The following is a 22,021-nucleotide window of genomic DNA, read 5'->3' as shown; positions in this document are numbered from 1 at the left end:
GTAGTAGTAGTGGCATGTGATGCAAGAAAGCAAGTGTATGAGCTTATACAGCATCAGCCCAAAAAAAAAAAAAAATATATCACACCATTCCCTCCAAATGCGTGTCCAGTTCCACCTTAAATTTATTTAACCTATCAACTTCCACAGTGACAGATGGAAATTTGTTCCAGCAATTAACCACCCGTTGGCGAAAGGCAAATTTCCACAAATCTAGTCTACTTATTTCTTTTCTTAATTTGAATTTATCCCCCCCCCCCCGGTTCGTAACAAGTGGAAGGATCCCATCAGAATTCAGCGGGTTGTTGTTATTTGGTTTTTAGGAGCATTAGCAACTAAGGCCATATTGCTCCAGGATATGCAGTGGTCATTCCCTGACCTTTCCGCATCCTCCGTATTTGGTGGTGACGGGCTCGAACCCCAGTCTAATAAAGAAGTGTGTGCTACGCACTGCTGCTCCTTCCCACCTGACTACGGAGGCGCCTATTCCAGCGGGCTCAACCCATTCACGGCCTTATACAATTCAATCAGATCACCGCGCAGGTGCCTAGTCTCCAGCCACTGCAATTTGCAGAACTTAAGCCTCTCTTGGTAAGAGGATCCCTTCATTCCCCTCATTCTCCTCAAGGCATGGCCTGACCATTGCCTTATACAGAGCAAGCAAAATTCCTATATATCATTGACAAAACCTCATTACCTGCCCTGGCATACTCTCTGCATTGCTCAGAAAACTTCATATCTGACTGCACAATTACTCCCAGGTCTTTTTCATTTTCAACCACCTTAAGTGTAGTACCACACAGTTGGTACGTTTCTATGAGGGTTACTTCTACCCATAGGCAGTACTTTGCATTTGTCAAGGTTAAACTTCAGTTGCCACTTCTTAGCCCATCTGCCCAAATTATCTAGATCCTGTTGCAGTAGCACACTGCCATTACTGTCTTTAACAACCCTGACAACCTTTGTATCACCTGCAAACTTTGACACTAAGCCAGATATACTTTCATCAATATCATTGATAAATATACAAAACAACTGAGGACCCAACACCGAACCCTGTGCGACTCCACTAATAACATTAGTCCACTAAGAGCAGCACCCATAATTACCACCCTCTGTCTTCTCCCACTCAACCATCCTTTTATCCATTGTAGCAACTTACCCTTAATACCATTCTGCTCCAATCTGTAGTCTTCCATGCATAACAGTGTCAAAGGCTTTCCTGAAATCCAAATATATGATATCAAAAGTATTTTTTGTATCCAGTTCCTTTGTAACCACATCATAATATCCAATAAAATTTGTCAGACAAGACTTTCCCTTAAGAAACCCATGCTGTGTCTGAATTATCGATTAGGAAATAAAACAGCTTTTTTATTGTAAATATTTTATTGATCATTTACAGATTTTCATAATTTCTAGAAGACAAGATATAATGGATTTATGATAACTAAAGTAAGAGATGTGTACTTGCAAGTGCAACGTATCTAAATATCTCTGAAAAATAGCACTGATTGATGTACCGATCTTGTAGTTGAAGCGACATATTCAGCTGTTGGGGCACCTAACAATGGAATGTAACAAAAATGCGAGACGAAAAAAGAAATTGTTGACAAATATTTGTATTTTTGCAATCATACTTACTGCAGTAGTAACTTCAGGAGGCATGATTGTGATGTCATACTACGCAAACCCTTAGCCATAATTATGAGAGCTACCTTGGACTCAGGGGAAGTACCCATGGACTGAAGATGTGCAAATGTGACACCAATTCACAAAGGAGGATCAAAGGCTGACACAAGTAATTATAGACCTGTGAGTTTAACTTCTGTTCCCGGAAAATTAATGGAGACACTGGTTAAATAAGCACTGCAGGATCATCTAGACAAGACTTCAGTTACTGCTCGGACACAGCATGGTTTTGTTAAGGGGAAGTCTTGCTTGACCAATTTGATTGGATACTATGATAGTCACAAAAGAACTGGATGCAGGGAATAACTTTGATAATATATACTTGGATCTTAGAACGGCTTTTGATACTGTTGCACATGGAAGACTGCTACACAAATTGGAGCAGTGTGGCATTGGAGGCAAATTGCTGCTATGGATAAAGGGGTGGTTGAGGGGGAGAACACAGAGAGAGGTAATCAACGGACACTGCTCATCGTGGACTAATGTTATTAGTGGAGTACCTCAGGGTTCAGCGTTGGGTCCATTATTGTTTTCTGTATTTATAAATGATATTGATGATGGTATATCAAGCTTAATGTCCAAGTTTGCAGACGATACGAAGGTTGGCAGGGTTGTCAAGGACACTACTGATACTATGCTGCTGCAAGAGGACTGGAAAGGTTGAGCAGGTGGGCTGAGAAGTGGCAAATGAAGTTTAACATTGACAAATGTAAAGTACTACATATGGGAAACAGCAACCCCAGAGCAACGTATCGACTCTGTGTTACTACACTGACAGTGGTAGAGAATGAAAGGGACCTGGGTGTGGTTGTGCAGGCAGATATGAATTCTCTGAGCAGTGCAGACGGGCTGCAAGAGTAGCTCATGGTGTATTGTCAATGATATATAGGAATTTTTCTAGAAGGGATAAGGAGGTGATTATTCCCTTGTATAAGGCAATGGTCAGGCCACACCTAGAGTACTGTATACAGGTCTGGAGGCCTCATTTCAAGAAGGATGTAGAGCTGCTGGAACGAGTACAGAGAAGGGCAACAAGATTAGTGAATGGAACAAAGGGGTGCTCTTACGAAGAAAGGCTTAAGTTTTGCAAATTACAGTGTCTGGAGACTAGGCACCAGCGAGGTGATCTGATAGAGGTGTATAAAGCCTTGAATCGTTTGAGCATGCTCAATGCTGATGGGAGTCTTCCTCTTGCTCAGAACACCTGAGAGGGCATAATTTCAAATTGAGGAAAGACAGATGTAGGATAACGTGCGGAAATTTGCCTTTAGCCAGCGAGTGGTTGGTTGGTGGAACAGACTTCCATCCCTTGTCGTGGAAGTTGATAGCCTAAATAAGTTTAAGGCTCAGCTGGACAGGTTTTTTTGGCTGATGCTGCATAAGCTTGCTTTCTTGCATCAAATGCCTCTACTAATGCTATTCAAAAATTCTAAAAATTTAGAACTCTAGACACTGTCATATCCAATTATTATCATAAGGCGAGGCATGACGACCAGATTTTTAAGGGTTTTTTTTTTTTTTTTTTTTTAAAGATAGACCAAGGAACATTTTACCCATTCACTTATATACATGGTTAGTGGGGTATTAAGCCACACCTGTCCACCCCCTAAATCCGCTCCTGACCATCACCACCATAATAATACAGTGGTGATGCCCTGACTCGAGATATCATACTGGTCACGAAAAATGTATCATGCACTCTAATCACACTACTAGTAGTGCGTGCGTGGGAAGTGCCTCTGGTGGAAGCCACGGATGACGTCACTTCCATGACCGATCAAATTTACTGGATAGAAAGTTGGAAAAACTACGAGCCCGATGTTAAAATATTCACAGCTCACCACTGCACACAACTACAGGGATATCTCCATACATAGGACCATCCCCTGTCCTATCTTTAAATATGATCGTACAGTTCACAAGGGATGAGTTTCCACTTTCTTTTAAGTGGACAGAGGGTAATTGGCTCTCACTTACACAGGAGAGACCAGACATCAAAGCTTCTGGTAAAATCTGCCAAATTTCCACTGAATAAACTTTGCCATTAATTGAGTACGTTAGATCAAGGGGATAAGGACTTTGCCTTCTATCTCTTGGTTTTACCTTTCTTGGGAAATTAGGGTATGGGCAACAAAAATTCCCAGGAATTTATTCACCAGTCATTTCTTTAACCTCTACATCCATTTGTTTTTGGTTTGCAAGTGGAAGTGGCTTTGAGGTATTATCTTTACTACTTTACTTTTGTTTTTGTATTGGAGAAATAGGAGGTACTGAAATGAGAGTAGCTGCTGATGACTAAATTTTCTGTACCAGCTTCTGAGAACTCAAAAATTACCACAGAATAGGACTGAAGGACTCTTTAAGTGGAATCTGCTTTTCAGTGTGTTCCAACAGAATGCTTTTCTGCAACTTTCTGATTATGTAAATTTCTTAGTAATTCTTGGTAAAGACTAGCTTAGTAGATATAGGCTTTACCACTTCCTACTTGCTATGAAATATTAAACACCACTTTGTACTTCTGGATATCCTTTTCCTCTTTCCACCACTGGCACACTCAGGAGCATGCCAGATGCTCTCCTTGACAGTTGACACAATTTGTTTGTGATCAAACATGTCTTGCTCCTCTGGTCTTCAGCACCACATCATGCACAGACAAGAGCTTCAGAAATATGCATATATTTGTGGCCATAAGCCACAAATGCCCATGTTTCTGAAATTTAAAAACTCTGACTAGATTCAGCATGCATGTATGGCCTCAACATGCAATCATTATAATCAGCTGTGATGGAATTAAGTGATGTTGGCAGGTTAAAAAGAAATGATGTTTCTTGTTGTAACTAGATTTCCATCCCTATGCATGCATGTTCTTTTGGCTGCAGTTACCCCCCTGGGATTTTAGTTCAGTACACATTTTCTCCTTTGACATGTCAAGGAGGTACCACTCTGATATGACACCTCATGATGAATTCAATGTTTTGTTCAGCATTAGATTAACAGATATTCCTCCAATAGCAACTGCCTACAAAAGTTAGTCTGAATGTCTTTTGGCTTTATGGAAACACAAAACCAGTGTTGTTCAGCAAAGAATGGAGGCCAGAGGGATATTGCTATTTTCAGTTTTATGTTTACATTTAATGTTCAGGCTGTATGTCACCTGGACCTTTTAGAATTGAAAATTAGATCTGAAAATTTCTAAATTCAAATTTTTCCTAATCAACTACTGTTTTTCTCAATGGAAAAGTTGTTCCCTTCATCATTTTAGTCTAAAAACATCATCAATGTACTCAAAAAAACAACCGTAAACCGTTTTTGTTTCAAATTTTACTGTTTAAATAAAAAATACAAATGAACACGGTGGTGTATGTGATAGCTGCTTTTTGATAGGCACATTTAATTGCATCAAACAGCTAGCTCAGTGCTTTTCAACCGGGGTACAGCAGCACCTTAGAGTACCGCAACAACATTCCAGGGGTGTCACGTAATTTGGGTTTAAGTTACTTAAACTTATTATTTTTTAATTTATATGTTTATTTTATTATAAAATGGTGTACAGTACCTTTTAAATTTTGTGGTGATCTATAATTGACGTTTACTTCTATATAAAGAATAAAATTATATACTGTATACATATAATTTGTATTATGAAATGTAATTTTTATAATTATATTATTGTAATAAATATCATATAACATATATATTTTTTTTATATTATATATATATATATATATACAGTAAACCCCCGCTATTCGCGGGGGTTACGTTCCTGAGAAATGCCGCGAATACCGAAAACGCGAATACTGAGTTATGGCTCCCATAGTAATAAAGGGGTTCCGTTCCAAAGTATGAAATATATAAGAAAAACTAGTCTAAAATTTTGTCTACGTATGTATTATATGTACCTTCATAATATGACTATGTACATAGACAGTACATAGTGAAATGCAAGCATATGGCATCGAAATGAAAATAAGAAACAATTTAATATTAAATGTAATATTTATTAGAAATTTCAAACAAATCTTTCAAACCAGCGTCTTTGCTAGCTAAAAAACCTATCCCGCCAGTGCTATCACCAGTTTCGCTAAAGCGTTGATAAGGAGTTTTGCGTTTTCACGAATGATGAGTGAATTTAACGGAATTTTATTTTGAGTTCGGTCTTCTATCCACAGATTTAAAGCTTTTTCCATTTTTTCTAATTTAACATCACGAGTTACAGAGCAAATTTTTGAAGCAATTAGCGCGTTTTCACGGACACTACGGGGGATTTTTTCTTCCGATTTTTTGATTGATCGTACCGTTGACTCTGATTTTATAATGTTTTGCCACTGAGGAGACACTTTCACCATTAGAAATTTTATCTAATAACTCAATTTTATTCGCTAATGTCATCACCTTCTTTGATATTTTCACATTTCTCTTGTTATTCGTAGTCATATTTTTGTAGGGGTTAGAAAGAACTTGTCCACAATAAAGTCACTTTCTTCCGTTAACACACTCGAAAAGTCTGTTTTACACTGCAAAACGGTAGATTTATCACTTTTGTAAGCATATCAATTTATAAATTGATATGCTTACAAAATTAAATTTATAAATTGATAAATTTATTCAATTTATAAGCATATAAATTAAAGGCAAACGACGAAACCTTCCATAACAAGCTCATAACACACATTGAACAAGGATTAGCGAGAAACATTCACGCTCGCGATTTTGTCACCCCTCTCCCCCGACCCACTGAGCGCTGTTTTGACCGGGAAAGATAATTTTAGCCACGCCCATGTTTTTTTATGGTGGAAAATATTCACGGCGCTTTAAAATTCACATTTTTTAGGTTTCATTTTATATTAAATCGGCGATCGCGAATACGCGAAACCGCGAATACAGATACCGCGAATAGCGGGGGTTCACTGTATATATATATAAAGAGAGAATCGGATCAAACAGGCAAAAAATTGAGTAGGGGTGCTGCAAAATAAAATAAATTACTTAGGAGTGCCGTTATTAAAAAAAAGGTTGAAAACCACTGAGCTAGCTGTACAAGGGCATTTATGTGTCACATCTCCTCTTGAAAATAATGAGGAGAGAAATAAGATTCAAAAAGAATTACTTAAAAAAAATAAATTCTGGTATGGAAGGCAACGATTTCATGAAATAAACGTTAACTTAAAAAAAATGCACAATAGTAAATAAAATGGGATAAGCGAAAGGAGAATGGATATTTTGGTGCTTAACTTGAGATTTTAGCTGTTCGTTATCCAAGCATCAATTATCAATAATATTCAATAACATTTTATGGCTGTTGCTATTATTATTTCCACAAAAGAAAGGTAAAAATGTAACTAATAATGACTACGGCAAGTTCAAATAATTTGAATCTTATAACAAAACAGCAGTAACAGACCAGACATAATTTATGTTCTACATTGTTATACAAGAGACTAACATAGTTTCAAAAGAGAGCCAACATGAACTTTAAATGGTATTTGTACACTCAATGTGGCCTCTCTCTGTCACAATACAAGCTTGTTATTTTGTAAATAACGGATACACTTTTACTTTTTACACTTTTTTTTTTTTTTTTTTTTTTTACTTTGACACTTTTTGGTATGCTAATCTAATTTCAACTGATTACATTGTAATATAGTTACACATGATGCCTAAAAAGAAAATGAAACCTGCTCTGAAACATCAAGGTTTAAATAATGTATTCTAATTTCAAACTGCAAAAAATATCCTAAAAAAAAAAGACATGGCTTGTGTGTAAACTACATAAAATAAGAAAAAATAATACAGCCAGGTCTCCAATAACACAAGTTTGATTAACGCGTTTTTCAGTTACCGCAATTTGAAAAAATTATACCACTTTTTACTTTTTGCAATACAAATTTCCAGTTAATGCGATCATTTTTATTGATAGTTGAAAAAGACTTGAATCGTACACTAAGCATCTAATGGCCAATAAAGAAGCATTTGCCCACTGCCCGCCTCAGTGTGTTCCATCAACCATTGGAAGTAGACGTGTTACTTGTTTGTCTCCTGCTAATAAAGTCACGTGCAGACACATTTAAAAATTCTAATTTTCTACCCCTGTTAATTATGGATAAAAGAAAGAGTGAAAAACAATGCGATTGCGATAAAAAAAAACAAAAAGTTATTACTTTAATTTTAAAAACTTAAAAAACATGAAAGTGGCACAAGCCATGCATCGTAAGAGATCTAGGATATGGTGAGTCTAGCGTACGAACTATCTTTAGCTGTAAGGACAAATATAAAGAGAAAGGTAAAGTTTCATCAACTTCTTTTGTTTTACAAAATACCAGAAGCAGAACTCCAATAATGATTAAAATGGAAAGTCTTTTACCAATTTGGATAGAAGATTGCAATCAAAAAAAAGAATTCCATTATCTAAGGACAATATTCAGAACAAAGCTATTAACATTTTTACTAAGCTCAAAGAAACAAAATATCAAGGGGAGACTGAAACGTTTGTTGGTAGTTCAGGGTGGTTTGAATGTTCCAAAAATCGAGCAGGACTGCATAATGTTAAAGTAACAGTAAAGTAAAGATGACCAAAGCCCTGTTTGAAGACTGTTTTACGTCTTATTTCTGTCCAACAGTTGAAGCCTATTGCAAAAAAACTAATCTTACTTTTAAAGCTCTGTTGCTTTTAGATAATGCACATGGACATCCTTCTGCACTTGGTGAATTAAATAAAAATGCGAAAGTTGTTTTTTTACCGGCAAATATGACTTCGTTATTGCAAACTGTGGACCAGGGGACAACTGCAACTTTCAAGGCTTACTATCTCCATAGAACATTTGCATGAGCACTTGAAGCTACAACAGGAGAAAATGCAATATCTGTACAGAATTTTGGAAAAAATATAACATACGAGTGGCCGGTAAAAACATTCATGCAGCATGGGAAGAAGTGACAGTCGGCAATATGAAAGCAGTTTGAAAACATCTTTTACCCCATTGCACAAATGATTTTACTGGCTTCAAAGATGCAGTTCAAAAAGTTAATGAAGACATAACTAATATTGGTAATGACCTTGGTTTCAAAGGCTTGGATACGGCTAACATTTGAGAATCACTGAATTCGCATTCAGAACAGCTAAGTGATAATGATCTCCTTCAAATAGAGGAACAGCATGCATAAGAATAAGCAGAAGAAAAAGAGCGCGAACCAGATGAAAATATTATTGCAAAGGAGACAATGGTAAAAGAACTAGGCAAAATCTTTCTTATTGCAGAAAACCTTAAACAAAAAGGTAATGGATGTTGATTCTAACATCGAAAAAAGCATGTTATTTCACCAGGGCCTAGAGAAGCTTGTTGTTGGCTATCGGAAATTGTATGACGAAAAAACGAAAGCCAAAACTGTTCAAACAACTGTGTTCAAATATTTCCATAGCAAATAGTTAGTTTCTTCATTATGTGTTTTATGCAAAAAACATTTAATTCTATAATTATTTTTATTGTCTGTTACATGGTATACAGTTAAAAAGTTATTTAAAAGGTATTTTTAAAATTCTTTATGGACATTCCAGAAGGTCACGGACCAATTATAATTTTTCCTATTGATTATTATATTCGATTAACACGTTTCAATTTTGCACGATGTGCTTGTGGGACTAATTAATTGCATTAATCGAGGCCAGCCTGTACTGTATAAAATTAACTTTACTTGATATATTTTTATTTAGTAAATTTTGTACCATACTCATATTTTACATTATATTTAACTTTGGAAAATTAAATGCACTAGGCATAATCCTTATGGGTTTTGATAATTAACTATATAATATTGGTGTAAATACACCATAGTTAACCCATAGATTTGAGCTACGATTGTAGCGTAGAAGGCATCGTTTTAATTGTATCTCATAATGTGGTTGCCTTCACAACAAGATAGCTACTATTGAATTACTTCAAATAAATAACGCTTAAAAAAATAAGTAATTCAATAGTAGCTATCTTGTTGTGAAGGCAACCACATTATGAGATACAATTAAAACGATGCCTTCTACGCTACAATCGTAGCTCAAATCTATGGGTTAACTATGGTGTATTTACACCGATATTATGTAGTTAATTATATTTAACATAATTGTTAACATTAAAAACAAGAAAAGGATAAAGGCATACACAAGTCTAAACTGAGAAAAGAGGGGTACACTTCTCAGAAAAGATTGTAACCACCGACACAGAAAAATATATACAATACACAAAATGCATAAACTACTTGAATTTACCTCCCAGTGCCTTGGAATGTCAACAAATTTTCTGGAGGGCTGGCATATTTTCGCTTATTCACAGAAAGCAACATTCGAATTGCCCTATGATCCTCTTCAAGCACAGCATACATTAAAGCAGTGTAAGCGACATCTACACTTTGAGGCACATTTAACTACAAAAAAAAATAGTAATAAATAAAATAAAATAATATATATTATCAACTGAACCAACTTTAAGTTAATGGAAATAAAAAAACTACAAGATGAACAGTAAGTCCATATCAAATAGTGCATTAAGAATTTTTTTTTTTTTTTTTTTTTTTTTTTTTGTTAGATGTTGGCACATCAGCTTCTATGGCCATATTGCACCTCCCAAAGTTTTTGCATTTTACTGTGATCCAAGCCCGAGGTGGAAATCGAACCCACGACCTTTGGGTTGCCAGGCAGGCACTTTACCTACCTGGCTAGCCCGGTCGGCCATTAAGAACTACCTTTTTTCACTTGAGGTGTATTTTCTTCAGATAAGCAGCATTTTTTTAATTGTTTCCTAGAGGCACCTGCAAGGAGACCTGACAGAAGTGTTTAAAGCTTTAAATGCATTGAGTAAACCAAATTCTGATGATATTGTTACTCTTTCTCAGATGACACACATAAGAGGACATAAATTTAAATTTAAAAGTATGGTTTCAGGAAACAGAGATGAGCTAATACCCCCCCCCCACCAAAGCTATTGACTTTTGGAAAACACTTCCAACTGATGTTGCAGAAGTGGGTAGTTTGAATAAATTTAAGGGAAAAATTATTAGTAGGGATTGAAAGATGGCCATACTATGGTCTTAGTTTCCCATGCACCCCATAAAACTCTAAATCAACCACTACCCACACATGCTTACTAACCTAGTTCATTTTACACTGATACTGTCTTCAATTATGGTAATAGCTGAAAACATCATCCATTTCAAAAGATAAAAATTTCTTCTGAATTGCATCCATAACCATATTTTTTGTTTCACCATCCTTTGTATTCGGAATAAAGAGGAAACAAATTTGATGAATAGAAGAACTTGCACTGTGATGTTATTTATTCTGGCAAATTCTGCAACTCTTAGAACGTCACTGTTAAATGAAAATGCTTCACAATGTAACATGAAGCCATAACATGGGGATTCCTAACTAAAATTTTTTTTTTTTCCCTTTTGTTTCATGTATTTTTATTAAGGTTAATGATTCATAACCAATTATAAAATCGCTGATCTGTTTGGTTGTGAAAGGAGTAGTAATATAATTAAAACAATGAAGTACTTTTAGAGCAAACGTATTTAGATTTTTAGAATAATTCTCTTAGAAATCCATTAAGAATGAAGTTCATTTATAAAATTTAGGTATAACATGAAAAGCAAAGTAGCTAAACTGCTATTTTTAAACACTTGCCAAACATGTGACTAGAAATATGGTCATAATGCCACCTAGTGGTGTAATACCCACACACACACACACACACACAGCAGACACTTTTCACTTAGGCAGAAACCTTTAAGCAATAGCAAAAACAAAATGCTGCTAAACCTTCCTTACAGATTACTCCTGTGCCACTGTTTATTTAACTATAATCAAATACTTCTATCATATACCCTCTCATACACACATGGCCAGATTTAAGATTGGTGTGAACCCTCCCATACTGAGTCAATTTTAGGTTTAATAGCATTTCAAGCTCATCAACGGGTGCATATAAAATGCTACATACATAGAATACATACGTTTTTATTAATTGTTAAAAAAAACAGACATTCTGACATTAACAATAATAATAACAATAATATCAATTAAATTAATAATATAATAAAACAAAAGACATTATTTTCAATCATTTTTGTTAAAAAATAAATAAATAAAACGCAATTTTTTGCTTGTAAGAGATAAAGACAATTTTTTATAAAATGATTAATAAATAATTTTATTAATTATGTTTATTCAACATCTCTCTACAACGGACATTTTCAAATTCCCCAACTCACCTCTATTGGTTTTAACGTGTTTGCAGCTTCTGTCTAGCGGACATTCTCTGTAACGGACGCGGACAGGCAATCTGCACTGTTTCGTTCAGATTAGCACTTAATTTGATGTCCGCATAATGGACAGCGGGCGAGCTTATGGCCCTTTTTCTAGGAACTTTTCTTCCACGTATTGCCTCAATTGTGTGTTTATTTTCTATTTCCAATTCTCTGAATTTTATCAAGGTTTACGTCATGGTTCTAAACCCTTTTTCAAGAATTTTAAGGCACGTGTAAAACTTCTGATGAATTCGGTGTGTGCAGGCGGGGGGATATGGTCGGCCTTTCGTCTTTTCAGTTTCAGTTTTGTTCAGTGCCGTGTGAAGTGCACAATGTCTTCTCGTAAACATTTAACTTTAAAAGATAAAGTCGAACTCATTAATGCGTATGATCGGCAAAAAAATAGTGTTCGCACTCTCGCTACAAAATTCAAAATCGGGAAGACGCAGGTAAGCCACATCCTAAAGAAAAATAAATGAACTGCTCAAACAATTTTGGCAACACGGAAATGATCAGGTTCGAAAATCATTCCCGAAAACTGTTGGACTTCAAATTGACAATGTTACGTATGAGTGGTTTTGTCGCGAATGTGCTAAAAAAATTCCCATTAACGGGCCTATTATTAGGGAAAAGGCTTTGGAGGTTGCGAAATCTATGGGAGTAAATGAGTTCAAAGCTTCTGTGGGATGGCTAGACAAGTTCAAAACTTGGCATAAAATTTCTTAGAAAACCGTAAGTGGTGAAGGTGGATCTGTTGATACTGGGGTTGTAACAGAGTGGACCGTCAAATTGGAAGATTTATGTCGTGATTTTGAAGCTAAGGATATTTACAACTGTGACGAAACAGGGTTGTGTTTTAAAGTTCTTCCTGAAAAAACAATGAGTCTAAAAAACGAAAAGTTCCAGGGCGGAAAAATTTCTAAGGAATGCTTGACTGTACTATTGTGTACAAATATGTTGGGAGACTTTGAACAACCTCTTGTTATAGGAAAACCACAAAATCCTCGTTGTTTCAAGGGCATAAAGTTGAATCTTGAATGTTGATTGGAAGTCTAATAAAAAAGTGTGGATGACACGAGATATCATGAGCGAATGGATAATCACTTTAACCAAAACATGATTCGTCAAAACAGAAAAATTATTCTTTTCATGAATAATGCTGCATCTCACCCGCACATTGAATTGTCCAACATTCAAATCGTTTTTCTGCCACCAAACACATCTGCAGAGTGTCAGCCCTTGGATCAAGGGATAATAAAAAATTTTAAACTTCACTAGAGAAAACGTGTTTTAAGACATCTCATTGCAAACATGAACGATGTAACATGTGCGAGTGACCTTGCAAAGAAAATCAGCATCCTAGATGCGATTCGATGGATTTTCTCTTCAGTAAACGCAATTAGAAAACAAACTGTCGTGAACTGTTTTGTAAAGTCTGGCTTCTCAAACGCAAAAATTGAAGTTGTGAACAGCAATGTGGAGCACCAAGAAGAACAAGAACTTCTCATCTATTGATAATGTACAATACTTCAGCTACAAGTGACCCTGGCTACAAAGATATAGACTCGAACCTAACTACAGAAGATGGTGCTATAGACATGAACGACATTATCATCGATATTTTTCAAGAAGTTCCTCATGAGGATGAAGAAATGGAAGGAGGTCATTCTGTCGAAGAACATATCAACGACAAACCACCGATGAAAATAGAAGAAGCGCTCATACAAATCAATCGTTTAAAAATGTTTTTCGCCACTGAAGTATCTTACTGAAGGACTTTCGATGGTTTCTTCACTCCAAACAAATGTTGAAAGCAAAATTATCAGCCGGAAGAAGGTGCAGAAGAAAATAAGTGATTACTGTATGTATTTTTCATAAGATAAAGTCATAATATGCATAGCACAATTGTATGTATATTATTTACAAAAATATTGTGCAAAATCTGTATATAATTTAATTTAATTTTACATTAAACGTTTCATGATTTTTCTTTATCTCTTGTGTATGTAATTGTATATTATTTACAAAAATATTGTTCAAAATCTGTATATATTTTAATTTAATTTTACATTAAACGTTTAACGATTTTTCTTTCTTTTTTTTTTTTCTCTCCCTCAGACTTCTTGTTAGCGGACACTTCTCTCTAACGGACACATTTTCGTTCCCCATGGCTGTCCATTAAAGGGAAGTTTCACTGTATATGGAAAGCTTGACACTTTCCATATATAAGATGCTCAAGGAAGAGAGTTTGTTTTGAAGTACGGTTGTATAATATTCATTTTTTACCCTCTTAAGCTTGATAAATGATCTTTTTTTTCCAGAGCAATTAGTTATCGTCAAGGTAAGAAAAATTTGAAATATTGTTTCAAATTTTGGAAAAACTGGCTGTATTTTGTCTTGAATTGTTATATTGCATAAATTTTGATAATTAAACTCATTTGTTTGAGAACAATTTTTCTTTATATACAGATGAAAATGTTTTATAACTTCGTATAAGTTATCATCTATTTTCAAAGTAATTATTTACTAAAATTTTTGTGAAATATTCTTATATACTTTGGCTCTTGTTTGTAAATTACTTTCTAAAGAATCCATGATAGGAATGAAAGATTTTATCCTAAATTTATCCCTTGCAGAAAGATCATCAATATCAGATGCATTTCCATCATTAATCTGTACTTTCCAGATATTCTTCTTTTCTTTGCACTCTTATAATCTATGTTATCTTGTAATTTTTATTTTGCATTTTGTTCAAATTCATCAAAACTATTTCTGGTTTCTTTTATGAAATCTGATAAATATGCATACAGTTTAGAACATATATTTAATAATGTTTGAGGGTCTTGTAATATTTTGCTGGTTTTGCGAAACTGTTCCAATATATAATTCCATAATACAAGCATAAACATAAATTCAAGTTCTTCCATTTTTTTGTGGATAATAGAGGCTTCTCTTTTCGTTTCGCCATTTTCGTATTCATCATCTTGAAATTTAATTAAAACATCAATAATTGCATCATAATTATTCATAATTGCTCTTGTAGCTTTAATATGTGCTTCCCATCTAGTGTCAGAAAGACTTTTGGAACTTCAGATTTGGATCCCAAGCCTGATTTTGCCGAAGCAAAGAAAACTATATAGGTTTGTTGCAAAAAAATTTATTGTATCAAGGCAACAATCAAATGCAGCATGGCCGACCAAATTTAACAAATGTCAGAGAATATATATGGCATATTTTTTCCCTCTGAAACTTTTTGCCGCATACCCTTATATTTCCCAGACACAATGACTGCATTAACACAGGGATTTCCTCTACTCTTGCAAAAAAACCAATGTTACATTCAGTAATAATATAATTATGTATCAAATTCGCAAAATTTTCTCTGGAATGGTTTTTCTATTCGAATGAATGAATGTTAAAAATCGTTCAACGGGATGACCATCATGAGGACATATATATCTTACAATAACAGTTAATTCTTCAATATGTGACAAATCAGGCCCGGCATAACAGACAAATTAAAATAACCAGCTTCTTTTAAATCTTCAAAAATAGATTTTCTTACTTTTTTTTTAGCCATTAAATCAATTTCATCACATATTGCTTTAGATAACTATGATAGGTTTCCAGACCCAGAATTCCCATAACCACCAATATGATCAGTGAGAAAAGGATCAAATTGAGCAATTAGATCTAATAATATGAGAAAAATTTCTATTTCAAGGTGAATTAAATTTTTTGCCATCGCCTGGAAATGGCAATGCTCATTCTGTCAAAGGAGATACAACTGCAACAATACACTGAAGCACCCGTCTCCAATATTTTTGTTCTTTTATAATTTGTTAGTGGATCCACCTTTTCTTGATAAATATGTGAGCAAAGCAGCTCTATGATCGGTTAAACTCTCATTTTGTTTAAGTAAAATGGGGTTTCACCAATCGTTAAAACCATCATTGGCTAAAGCACATCTTGAATTTGAAAAAAGCTTGCCCACAAAACAGTAGCCATATCCAGTTGATGGAGAATATACTAGCCACTCTTGACTAGTATATTCATCGATCGATTTTTGTGGAGTGAAAGAGTCCTTGGAAGCAATATCATACCCTATTTTTAAATAGTTGTTTTGATTTTTCAAATGAATCCTTCCAGTGTTGACAGTCAACAGGTGCTTTGTGAACCCAAAACAAGGTTTTGGGTTCACAATTTTAACTAAGGATTTAACATCCTTAGTTAAAATACTCCATAGACCACATCATTGTATTTTGTATAGATGTTTTATTGATTCTTTTCTGTATTGTAGTCTAAAATATCAGGATCAGATGCAGTTGCCGTAAAATTATCTATAGGAATAGTTTTAGATGTAACTGCACTATAAACAGGTTTAGATGTAACTGCACTATAAACAGGTTTAGATGTAACTGCACTATAAACAGGTTTAGATGTAACTGCACTATAAACAGGTTTAGATGTAACTGCACTATAAACAGGTTTAGATGTAACTGCACTATAAATATCTGTAGGGATAGGTATTGATACATCAGGTCGATTCTCAATAAATGAATGTTTATTTGTATTACTTTAAAATAAGTGTCAACTCTGGGTAAACTAGATAAATGAGCCTGTAATAACTTCTTATTTTTTCTCTTTTGATTACGCTCTTGCAAAACTTCTCTTCATTTGTAATCCTAAGCAAAATTTATTTCAGATAAGTAAAAAAAATGTAAAAACAAAAATTTTTCAATTTTAGCAAATAATAATTATTAACTATTGTTTTTATTACAATATCGCAAATGATATTATGCAAGTTAATTATGTATTTAGATTACTAATCTGATTATTTTATTATTGTCGTTAGATTATTTTTATCTGTAAATTATGATACATAAAATTTGTATCTAACTCATCTCACAATTTAAATAAAGATAATTATTTCATTAAATAGTACTGTTGTAATAATATGTATATTATTGTTAATAATATTCTTAAAGGCTTGCTCACTTTAACAAGATCACTCATACATATTAACAAATAACACTGAAAGCACACTGTCTGACAAAAGATTAGCTACCTGGTTTTGCCCGATTTTCCCCTATGAGTAAGTAAACAATCTCCGATTTGGCACTTACCATTGGCACATTCGTAATTTATTGATTCCAAAAATAGGTGTGCCTTGTAAAAACAACCAGAAGTATATTTCAATAAATTGTTTTTTATAGCAAGTAAAAAGCAGAAAAGCAAAAAGTCTATAAATAACAATAATTTTCATTTTTTTTATATACTGATGTTCATTATTTATAAATTATTTATTTATTTTTTATTATTTTTTCTATATTGACGCAGAGGCCCCTTATAATGTGAGGCCCTAAGCTGTAGCTAATAACAACAATAATTTTCTTATTTGTTTAGAGGAAATTGCTGTAGCTTGTCTAGCTTATGCATAAATCCGGCCCTGCTTACACATTGTTATAATATAGAAATGTGTGCAATGATTAAATTGATAGATATATTGCAAGAAGATTAATATAATATGCTGACAAAGCAGAAAGTATCCTCACTGATATATGCAAACTTGGTTATATCCAAAATAGAGTTATTGGTTTTTGCATATATGAAAATGTAGATAATGATTAGGGTAGGGGAATATAATGAGGATTTATGATTATAATTATAAAAAAAGTTATGACTATCTGCCATAGCATCATTTTTCATTAATTATCTGCAATATTTAGCGAAACGTTTTCTCAGTCAAGAGTATAAATTAAATACTTACTGAACATATCCTTTGAGTATCTTCAAGAAAAGCCTGTAACATTTTAATGTTTTTCAAAATCACTGCACGGATTAGTAATTTGCTATGTGCAGATGTTGAAACAAATGGTATTGATACACTGAAATAATAAAAACAGAAAAAAAATTAACCATTCAAAAAATATATATTTTTTAATTTCATTATATGACTTTTACTGAAATTCATCAGGTATAAAAGAAACATAATTACCATTTAAATATCAACATTCTCAATAAACAAACAGCAATATTTCCAAACTAATCTACATTCACAGTTGTTATTATGTACCAGAATCTCCACCTTTGCTGATTAAAAATAAGTATATATTTCTTGTTGTGATAAGCAATTTTTAGCCTCATAAATTTTTCTTCTGAGTTTACCTTTAAGTCTATAATCACATCCAAAAACTGCTTTTTTAAAAAATTATTTTCTTACATATAAAATCTAATTTAATTTCAGGTTATCTGCTTTTACCTTGCAGGCATTCACAATTTCTTTCCATGGTAATTACGCTTGTACCCAATACACTGAAAATATTTAATATCCACTTGGCTTCAATCAAATTCAGTGTGCATAGTCACGAGTGCTGAATAAGCATGATTGATGACTTTTGAGGTTATGATGAACGTCGTGGCAAGATCCAATATTCCTTACATTTCGAGGGTACAGCTCTAAAACAGTGTTCGCAGGCCGGCCGCTAGTTAGTACACTGGACCGAACCTATTGGTAACTCTCTAGGAGGCTTCCGGATCAGGTAGTGTATAATCTTGCAACCTCTACTTTGCAAGATAGTGACTGCAGGGAGTCCGAGTAGTGTGTATGAGGGGAGCATTGTCAAGGCCACGTTATGTCAAGGATATGGGTATATTCTAACCACGTGTACGCCATATCCAAAAATTTCATTACTTCATACGGCATGTCCCACCCACTTTTTCTTACTATTGAATACACCACGAATTGTCAAACTAATAGAGCAAGCTTATCTGCGAAAAGATCTAAACCTCCCAAGGACTTCCTAATTCATTTTGCAAATATACGTGGTCTCAATTCTAATCTCAACGATATCCATTTCCACTTGCAGTATGCCAAACCCCATGTACTTTTTCTGACAGAATCTAAGTTATCGGTTGATTCAACTACTGCTCATCAGCTTCATCATTCAATTACTACATTCAATTATTCGCTGTATGATTCCTTTCGCCTCAAAGGTGGTACTTGTGCATATGTCCGTTCTGATATTCCCTGTCAGAGACTTGGCAATTTGGAATATCCTTTCTTTGATCTTCTCTGGCTTAAAATCTGTCTACCTCATTGTGTCAAATTCATCTGTTGTCTCTACCATTCTCCCAACTCCACTAATCACTTGGAGCTCTTTCACTTCCTTTCTTTGCAACTTGACTTTCTCCAGTCCAACTTTCCTAACAGTGAGGTAATTTTCCTTGGTGTCACAACTCCAGCTGGCTTCCGTTTTCTAGTCACACCGTCCCAGTAGGTCGAGATGCTGAGGCTTTTGCAATTACTAATGACCTAGCACAGATTGTTCATTTACCTACAAGAATACCAGACAATCCTAATCATAGAGCCAATACGCTTGATCTTTTTCTCACAAACAACCCTTCGAAGTACACAGTCGAAGTGAGAGGTCCTTTAAGCACCTCAGATCACAACTTGGTGATTTTCTCTTCTCCAATGGAACCTTTGTTCATGGCTATTCCCAACCTCGTGTTGTTTGGCATTACAAGAATGCAAAATGGGATGACTGCGAGACTTCTTTTATTCTTTTCCTTGGTCGGATTACTGTTTCAAAACTTCTGATGTCAATGTTTGCTCAGATGGTGTCAGTGAAATTATTCTTGCAGGAATGGAATCCTTTATCCCACACTCCACTTTAAAATCTTGTCCTTTATCTAAACCTTGGTTTTCCAATAAATGCGCTAGGGCCATCCAAGAGAATAATGTTGCATATCGTAATTGGCTTGTTTCTATTTCTTCAGTTTCATTTTCTGCCTACACCAAAGCTCGCAACAATTGTAAAGCAGTTATTAATCAGTCCAAACTAGAGTTTGAACAGGCTAAGAGTAGAAAACTTGCTTCTTGCCCTAATGGTAGCCGAGCATTCTGGTCTCTTGCCAAAGCTATTGGCCACAACTTTTGCCCATCTCTGCTCCCACCTCTGTCCAAACCAGCTGGTTCTGTTGTCACTTCAGCCAAGGATAAAGCTGACCTGCCAGCATCCCATTTTTCTTCCAGCTCATGTATTAATGATCTTGGTAAAACACCTCCCACCATTCTCAACACGCTCCACTCAATGCCTCCTGTGGTCTTCCGTCAAAAGGATATCAGAAGGATTTTGATGAATCTTGATGCTAAGAAAGTTCCCGGTCCCGATGGTATTTCTCCACTTGTTCTCAAAACCTGTGCTCCTGAACTTACTCCTATTTTTTGCCGCCTTTTCTCACTTTCTTATTCCAAAGGTATTTTTCTTTCGGCTTGGAAATTTGCTCATATCCAGCCAGTTCCTAAAAAGGGTGACAAATCCCTCCCATCCAATTATCATCCCATTGCAATTACTTCTACTCTTTCTAAAGTAATGGAGAAATCAATTAACCGCCCACTCTTAAACTACCTAGAAACCTTCCGTCTGATAAACGATCACCAATATGGATTCCGTCAGTGTCGATCCACTGGTGATATTCTGACTTATGTTACCCATTTGTGGACTAATTCAATGGAAAGGTTCGGTGAAACACAAGTAGTTGCTCTTGACATCTCAAAGGCTTTTGATCGTGTTTTTTTAAGAAACCTTCACCTGCTCAATCAGCTTCCACTTCTCGAAAATCTGCTACCAATTCCTTAAATGCCGATCTTCAGGTAATTCTCCAGTGGGGCAAAGACCAATTATTTGATTTCAACCCTTCTAAATCTCAGTCTTGTCTTATATCTCGCAAAAAGGATTCTTCTGCTCCTATGCTTATTTTTAGTGACATTCCGATATCTAGGCAAAATGATATATCTCTTTTGGGGATTACCCTGACTTCTAATCTCTCTTGGCACAAGCACATTACAAATATTGCTTCCTCTGCATCTAAAAAACTTTGTTTTCTCTTTCGCTCTCGGCGTTACTTTTCTTCCAAACAGCTGCTCACTCTGTATAAATCGCAAATCCGTCCTACCATGGAATATTGTTCCCACATCTGGGGTGGTGCCCCCAAAACCTCTCTCAGGCCTCTTGATTCCATTCAGAAGAGGGCAGTTAGGTTAATTAATGATTCATCTCTAACAGACGCACTGTTTTTACAGATACTTCCATGGGCACTGTTCTTCTGAATTGGCTTCTATAATTCCCGCTCTCTCTTTCAAAACAATCCGAACACGTGCCGCCACCAGCCAACATCCATTTACTGTCCAACTTCAAACTCAGAGAGAGAGAGAGAGAGAGAGAGAGAGAGAGAGAGAGAGAGAGAGAAACATGGAGCGTTGTTGCCAGTACTAAAATAAGAGTGATCTGTGAAGCTGCAGCATTATCATTAGTATCGTTCTCTTCTCAGGAGAAGACACTCCACAATTAATCTTTCCAGAAACAAGTCATTCATTACATTAGTAGATAGGCAGTTAAATTCTGAAGATATGGAAGTTTGCCCATGGACATCTGTGGTAAATAAAAAATCTTAGATATGGATGTGCTGCCATCCATAATTCATTATTCGTCTATATAATCTGGTTGAGATTACCTTGTCGGTAGTGTGGCTTTGCACTGGAGTGCTCGTAGCTGTTCTATTTTTTAATTTTCGCTGCATCAGGACCACTACTGTTCAAGTCTTCTGCATTGGTGGTTTGATCTGAGAATCGGATGGCGGGCTGATCTTTCGATCGATTCTTCTTTGCGGCGATTTGTCCAGCAATCGAAATGCAGCGATTCCCTGACCATTATTGGCCTTGTGGTCCTCTGTCGAGATGGGGCATAATGGTCAGTCTATTTTTGGTTTATTTTTGTTTTATTTTATTGTAGTGGTTAACACCTCTGTTGGTGATATTTCACATAAATTTGGACCTGGTACCCATCAGAGGGGGTACCGCTAAATTTCTATTTAATTGGCTTTCAAAATTCAATGAATTATTATTCTTTCACTTAGATTTTTTAAATTATTTTAGAGAGTTTCTACTGCAATATTTTTACTCTTGTTACCCTTCTCTTCTTCCCCCCCCCTCGGTTTGATTTAGGTTTAATTTTGATTATTTTCGCTCTTGTCT

The 22,021-nt window shown here is 35.1% G+C and overlaps 1 protein-coding gene across 4 annotated transcripts in view; it reads right to left on the bottom strand.

The window, feature by feature from the left end:
- Nucleotides 1–22,021, bottom strand: part of LOC150084913 (poly [ADP-ribose] polymerase tankyrase-like) — a 1,170,388-nt gene that overhangs the window by 825,008 nt on the left and 323,359 nt on the right. For all 4 annotated transcript variants that reach the window (XM_090376702.1, XM_090376704.1, XM_090376701.1 and 1 more), the window contains 2 exons: nucleotides 17,753–17,870; nucleotides 9,947–10,101 (listed from right to left, as the gene is read on the bottom strand). In XM_090376702.1, coding sequence (XP_090232828.1) covers nucleotides 9,947–10,101; nucleotides 17,753–17,870 — 273 coding nt within the window. The remainder of the gene's footprint in view (nucleotides 1–9,946; nucleotides 10,102–17,752; nucleotides 17,871–22,021) is intronic.

Source organism: Mastigoproctus giganteus, chromosome 6 (genome assembly GCF_048544385.1).
Source record: "Mastigoproctus giganteus isolate SK-2022 chromosome 6, ASM4854438v1, whole genome shotgun sequence".
Lineage (NCBI taxonomy): Eukaryota > Metazoa > Arthropoda > Arachnida > Uropygi > Thelyphonidae > Mastigoproctus > Mastigoproctus giganteus.
Note: the sequence above shows the minus strand (reverse complement) of the source record. Positions and strands in the feature narration are given on the sequence as shown.